Source organism: Amphiura filiformis, chromosome 6 (genome assembly GCF_039555335.1).
Source record: "Amphiura filiformis chromosome 6, Afil_fr2py, whole genome shotgun sequence".
NCBI lineage: Eukaryota > Metazoa > Echinodermata > Ophiuroidea > Amphilepidida > Amphiuridae > Amphiura > Amphiura filiformis.
This window is the reverse complement of record NC_092633.1, coordinates 49126106-49133566: the sequence shown is the minus strand read 5'-3', so window position 1 is coordinate 49133566 and position 7461 is coordinate 49126106. Positions and strand designations below refer to the sequence as shown.

The 7461-nt window shown below is 39.7% G+C and overlaps 1 protein-coding gene across 1 annotated transcript; it reads left to right on the top strand.

The window, feature by feature from the left end:
- Positions 1-4442: 4442 nt before the first annotated feature.
- Positions 4443-6335, top strand: LOC140155533 (reticulon-4-interacting protein 1 homolog, mitochondrial-like). The gene has a single exon (XM_072178412.1). The coding sequence runs from the start codon at positions 4517-4519 to the stop codon at positions 5660-5662; it is 1146 nt and encodes a 381-aa protein (XP_072034513.1). The 5' UTR covers positions 4443-4516; the 3' UTR covers positions 5663-6335.
- The last annotated feature ends 1126 nt before the right edge of the window (positions 6336-7461 follow it).

Sequence of the window (7461 nt, the reverse complement as noted above, 5' to 3'; positions counted from 1 at the left end):
CCGTGTCTGAAATTCCCCGGTACAAACATCGAAAATGTCGCATTTCTCAGTCTCGGTGATGATACTATATCCGCATCGCTGTTTTCATACATGAATATGCACATCTCTTAAGGTAAAAAACGTGGCATTGATTTCAACCAATCCGATCCACCGATTGTGACCTTTTCATGAATATTTAATAAGCAGCTTGATACTGACGTCATATCTGAGGTGACAGGAGGCAGCAGATACCATTTTGGTCAACTGAACTCGACTCGTGCGTTCTTTTGGTTGACATAAATCGAACAAAATTTTCAATAACGGGTAATAGTAGGATTTCAATTTTTTATTAATGAAGTTACTTGTAGTTTTGAGGAATGACAAAGTTGTTTTTGGAAACTTAGATGTTTGTTTCACTTTCAACTGATGATATAGGATCGCAAGGTGAGTGAATTCGTGAAGAGATTTGCTTGTTTGAGTGATAGTAGGATACGGGATGTAGGCTAGTCCTCTGTGTTTGACCGGCTCCGACGTCTCAATTCACGCGGAATTATTCGTACCTGCTAACCAGACAGCAATACTGCGTATTGCTGTATGGAACCAGACATACAAGCCAATGTTTAAGGACATATTTTCAACATACCTGAAGTTGATGGTGGGGCATAATGTCTGACATTGGTTTTCAGGGGGGTCAAATGGTACAAAAAATGTACAATGTGCTAATAGTATTCAATATGGGATAAGAGTAATGTCCCAACAAAGGGCTCTGACTGACCAAAAAATGGACCATCAAATTATTTTCGCTTATGGAGTTCTGATCCCCCGAAGTTGGTCCTGGATGGATGAAGTTGCATTTTGAGGGCCCTATATGTATATCTAAAAGTAAAGGACTTACAAGTTTGCTGATGGCAGATTTGAATTCTACACAAAGAAGTACCTCAGGATACATATTTTTCAAAGTTGTATGGGTTCCCTTTATATACATTTATTGCCTTCCAAACATCGTCTTTCGCATAGCGACACATTTTTTACGCGGATCCCCCTAAATTTCAACTTGCTGCCACGGGAAAACGAAATGGAGTATGAAGCTCAAATTTTCAGGATTTTACTTTCTCACCAATATCTAGCACCACACAGAAAAAAAAATGAAGGTACTGCGGTGCACATCAGGACATCCCTGGAGTTGACGTGGATTGGCTCAACTGACATCATCCTGCTGGACTTTGCGAAGGCCTTTGACAAGGTATCACACCGCCTACTAGCCGCAGTATGTGGCCCTCACGGAATTAGCGAGCGCATAGCGCGAGGCGTTCAATCGAGCGACAACCTCTCTGGATAGTATACTAAATAGCAACAGAGCCCGAAAGTAGTGCTAACCGCCTACTTGTCCATAAGGCCAACCACTATGGGATTCATGGCAGCACATTACTCAGAGATGCCAATGGGTTATGAAAAAAAAATCTGAAATTTGCGAACGTAGGGAGCGAAGCGACCGAAGTCTCACCCCCACGGCCGGTGGGGTCCAGGGGCGAAGCCCCGGTGGGGGTTGAGGGGGCGAAGCCCCCAAAGCCAGAGGGTTTCTACACATTTTACACTGCAGGAGACACCGTTTCTGAGGGTAAAATTACATTCAAATGGATTAAAAAATATGGTTATTTTGAGAAAACAAGCCTAGATAGCAGTATTGAAGACTATCTATTATACATGTAATATTCTTCAAGGCTTGTTTTCTCAAAATTATACTCATAAAATATGCAAATTAGGTACCTAAGCCCAGGCAATTTTAGCAGAATTAGCACCCCAAAAGGCCATTTTAACATAAAAACCAGTTTTAGACTTTTTTTAAAAAAATGCTTCCTTCATCCCAAAAAAGTGGTTTTAAATGTTCAGTTTCCTATACTTTTGTACATGAGAGACCATTTTCCAAAGTATTTTTTGGCCTAATAACATGGCCTACATGGCTGAAATGGATATATATAATGCATAATATAAAAACGATGATTCATCAAATTTTTTACCCCCCCTATTTTTTTGTTAAATTTTCAAAAAATATTTTTGGCCAAAAAAGCCCTAAATTACTTGTTATTTAATGTTGGAAACCATAGAAATACTGCTACTTCAAAAAAAAAAAAATTGCCAATTTTATTTTACAAAGTTGGATAAAGTTGTACATTTTAATTACTTTTACTGCTACTGAACAGCTAGCAATGTATATTAATTCAATGTGTTCCTGACTGTTCAATAGAAGCAAAAGTAATCAAAATGTACAACTTTATCCAACTTTGTAAAATAAAATTGGCATTTTTTTTTTTAATAGCAGTATTTCTATGGTTTCAACATTGAATAACAAGTAATTTAGGTCTATCTTTCTTTTGTGGCCAAAATATTTTTTTTAAAAAAAAAAAAAAAAAAGATTTTTTTTTTTTTTTTTTTTTAAGAAAATCTGATTTTTTTGGAAAAATACAAAAAATCGGAATTCCGATTTAAATCGGAAGATTGGCATCTCTGATTACTCTGGATCCAGGATTTCCTCAGAGGATGCACCCAACAAGTAGTAGTCAACGTCAAAACTAGCAGTCCTACCAAAGTCACCTCAGGCGTGCCCCAAGGCAGTGTACTAGGGCCAGCCTGCGTCAAGAACTCAACAACCCGCCTCTTCGCAGATGACTGTGCTCTCTACAAACAAGTAAAGTCTGTCAGAGATGCCACTCTCCTCCAAGAAGACCTTGATGCCCTGCAGAGGTGGGAAACAACCTGGCTTATGGAATTCCACCCTTCTAAGTGCAAGGTTGTTAGGGTCACCAACAAGCGCAAACCACCTGTGCCACATACTCCATCCGTGGTGAGAGCTTGGAGGTCCTGCCATCTTCAAAGTACCTGGCTTTGATCATTGACTCCAAGCTCTCCTTCAATGAACACGTTGATGTTACCTGCAAGAAGGCCAACTCAACCAGGGCCTTCTTGAGCCGCAATTTTCACCATTGCAGCCGGCGGATTAAAGAAGCCACCGATATGCCATACGTGCGACCGAGTGCGGAGTACGCTGCTGCAGCCTGGGATCCCCACACCCAGCGTAACATCAAAAAGATAGAGCAGGTCCAGCGCAGCAGCGCCCGCTATGTCACTGGCAGCTACGATCGGCACGCAAGTGTAACATCCCTGCTCAAGGACCTTCAGTGGCCATCGGGCGACTTCAGTACAGATTAACCATGTTATACGTACCGCATCAGGTTCAACTTGGTAGACATCGACTGGAAAGCTTAAGACTACCTCCAAGAAGCGAAATCTTGCACCAGAGGTCACAACTCCAGGTTCTGTTTGCCTTACTACAGCACACAACAGTTTGCCTCATCCTTCTTCCAACGCTCAAGCCGAGACTGGAATATTCGCCACTTGCACGGTTCCGCCATTATGCACTATATGCGGGGAGAGCCTCGAACTGGCAGCATACATGAATGGGAATTGAATTACGTAACCTTAAGGTTACGTAATTCTTCCTTTCATGTATGCTGCCAGTTCGAGGCTCTCCCCGCATATAGTGCATAATGGCGGAACCGTGCAAGTGGCGAATAGCAAATGATCCAGCAGACTTCAGATCTATTGATGCCTTCAAGTTGGCATTAAGGGACTCCACCAAGTAGCCAGCATTCAATTATTTTTATCGCACATCACTGTACATATTGAATTGCACCTGATTTTGCTGACTACTCTTTGATTGAGCTACTAGGCTAGCGCGTGCACCCATCTGCACTACGATAATATTCAGGATTCTGAAGTTGGTACTACTAAGGAAGAAGAAGATTCTCACATCACAAAAATGGTATCACTATTTATATCAGTGATAAAAATATGAATTTTTTGTATGTCATGTATGTAGCTAGACATACCTTAGATGGCACACCTTCAATGTAGATCGAGGTTACATTGCTAAACTTACAATGTAGAGTTAGACTTTTTTCACAGGGTTCGCTTTGCCCCCTCTCCCCCTTTTTCGGTTAGATTGGGCTCGGGGGTCACTTGAATGTAAAAGTGCTATGCATCAGCATCCTTGTTAAATAAAAACATTGAAAAAGGGTCGAATTTTGAGCATAGTGTTGATGCTATGTCGCTATTTAGGGGTTCATATTTCAATGAAGAAAAAAAAAGAAACACTGCATGGTTCGAAAAAGTGGGGAATTCGGGAAGCTCCTTCCCAGGAATTGTTGGTGTTTGGAGGAAATTCTGGTATTTGGAGGGAAATTGTGTCTTGTGAAGTATGGAGCTTACATGTATATAATAATCATGCGTAACTCGCAAAAATATGCAAAATCAGAATTAACAACTATTTTGGGTATAAGCTTTTTTTTGTGGATATCTACTGAAACTTACCATAAAGAGAAGATGCTATATATAGATTCACAAAAAATACTCCAATAGCCACAATATGTTTAATTGTCATCTCTTTTGTTTTTGTTTTCAGCTCCAGAGGTCGAGGACAACATTCTGTGACTGCATCATCTAGTTCTGTCAGTATTATGTACCATACCCTACTACCACAATGAATCATTTTCGACACAGAATTCCTTGCAACGTCCCATCAACAATATTCCGGAACATTTCTAGAAGAGTTTCTGGAGGAAATGGAAGCCACAAACGCACTATGCTTGCTTGGCAGATCAACGCTTATGGAGACAACAGTAATCTCAAACTAGCAAAGACACAGATTCCTGTCATTACCAAGAAAAATCAAATTCTTGTAAAAGTTGAAGCAGCGAGCATCAATCCTATTGATTTCCGAATGAGGGATGGCTATGGTGCAACTATTTTCCGTCAGACGAGGAAATTTAAAGACAATGTACCCGAATTCCCATTGACACTGGGGAGAGATTTTTCGGGAGTAGTTGCTGAAGCTGGGAAACAGGTCACTCATGTAAAAGAAGGTGATGATGTGTGGGGTATGAGTTATATGAAGCAAGGAACTCACGCGCAATATGTTTTGGTAGAAAACGATGAAATTGGTGCAAAGCCGCGTAATCTATCACACGTCGAAGCGGCATCGATCCCGTATGTGGCGATGACCGTATGGACTGCTTTGTGCACTACCGCAGGATTAAGACCAGAAAACTACCACGGTAAACATGTGCTTGTTCACGCTGGTGCTGGTGGGATTGGAAGTTTTGCAATTCAGCTGTTGAAAGCTTGGGGAGCGGAGGTGACGACTACGTGTAGCTCAGATGCCAAACAACTTGTGATGGATCTTGGGGCAAATCATGCTGTGGACTATAAAACGAAAAATGTGAAACGTGAACTTCGGCAGATTGGTAAATTTGATGTTATCGTTGACGGTGTCGGGGGACAAACTGAAGAGTATTCGCTTGGTCTGTTGAAACATAGTAGCGATGCCAAGTATCTATCGCTACGCTCGCCCATTATGTTAGAAACAGACTCATTAGGATTGGTTCGTGGCGGAGTCTCGGCTGGTTTGCAAATGATTCAGAAATCTGTGAAACTTAAGAATAGATTTCATTGGGTTTTTGCTTCACCACACAAGGAAGCGTTACAACATGTTCAAATGTTGGTAGAAAAAGAACAGATTAAACCTGTAATTGACAAGATATTTGCATTTAGTGAGCTACCAGAAGCAATGGCACATGTTGAAATGGGGCGGGCAAGAGGCAAAACAGTTGTCGATAAGTTTTGTTAAGATTGTGCAGTTGTGTATGCTCCATGTTGTGCTATATGAAATTGATGTTCCAGTTGATACATACACCCCTATGGAAGACATGACCTTCATCTCCCACAGAGGGAGTGTGAATTTCAAATAGGGTTAATACCTGAATTGGTATTAACTCCAATTGAAATCTACATCCCCTGTGGGGGAGATTGTGATCATGTCTTCCATAGGGGGTGTAATGGATCTCAACTGATTGTGCAGTTTTGTACGCTCCATGTTGTGCTATATGCTATTCCAGTTGAAATCCATACACCTCATATGGAAGACATGACCTTCATCTCCAACATAGGGAGTGTGAATTTCAAATGGGGTTAATACTTTAATTGGTAGCTCCAATTGAAATCTACAAGTTGTATCCAAAATGTTTGGTACCCAATCAGTTTTCATTGATAATAGATAAGCCTGATACATCAAAATTCAACATAAGATCTAAATAATTTGTAGATAATTTGTAAAACAAGTCATAAACTATACATTCAGTGGACATTTTAAGAGCAGTGTCTGCAATAAGTGCGTAGCAGTAGCAAAATGCTATACAATTTTCATCATTTGCTACACAAATTTGGAATGTGTAGCAATTTTGTACCATTCATAAGCATCCGCTCCCAAATTTGGTGAGCATTTTTGCTACACAAATAAAATTACTTAAAATAATTTTTTTTTTTAATGCGGACCCTGTTTAAGAGTATCCATTGTTGTATTTAGAAAAGGCCGGCTTTTCAGTAAGCATCAAAATTATTTGTGGGTACCAACCATTGTGGGAGATTAAATGTCTTTCAGGGGGGTATGTATTTCAACTGGAATAGTTCACCTCTTTTGCTTCGAGTAGCTCAGAAATTGAGAGAGTGAAAAAATAATAAGAACTAATAGAGACATTGAGACACTGAACATTGAAAAAAATTATGTTCTTTATGCTTTCTTGATCAAAAATTTTTTTTGGAAAGGCCCAAAAAAGGTCCACTTTTTCAAAATCAGCCTCTGCCCTTGTCTATACGCTGGCGAAGTTATGTAATAATTGGATTAACTACCATAGCAATAGGTGAAAACAATTCTTGAATATACCGCACTGCACTGGTACGTTCACACGGTACCTCTACATTGAACCATATCATGTTGATCACTTGCACCTGTAAGATTAGTATCTTTGAAAAGACCGTTATTGTATTCATTCTGATTGCAGACATACACAGGTGATGAGTTCAACCTGCTTGTAGTGCAGCACGATATATTCAAAATTATTTTCACCTATTGCTATGGTAGTTAATCCGATTTATTACGTCACTTCGCCAGCGTATTGGAGGCACTTTTTTGCAACCCTTCCCTGAATTTTCTGTACTAAACTTAATTATCTCAGGGCCTAGATTTCGACGAGAATCACAGAATCGATTTTTCGTAATGATTCTCGTAAGATTCAGTTGCGAGAATCAACTTCTCTCATTGCATCATACAGTAAGTGCAGTGACTATGATGGATTTTGATTCTCGCAAACCAAGACGAAATCTAGGCCCTGTATCTTGTTTTTTTTTTTATATCAATGTATAGCTTTGGGTCTCCTCTATCTATTGATACCAAAAGAATTCTCCATATATTATGTCATTATGATGCCATTATCATACACTCTCAAGAAATGTCAAAAATCTCCTTCGTACACAAAATACAGTCCAAAATCGATTTTCAGTGAAGAAATCATAGAAACATGGAATTTTCACTAAATTTGGCTAAAGAAAATCACAAATTTAACACAATATTCTTATATAGAGTTGCTAATT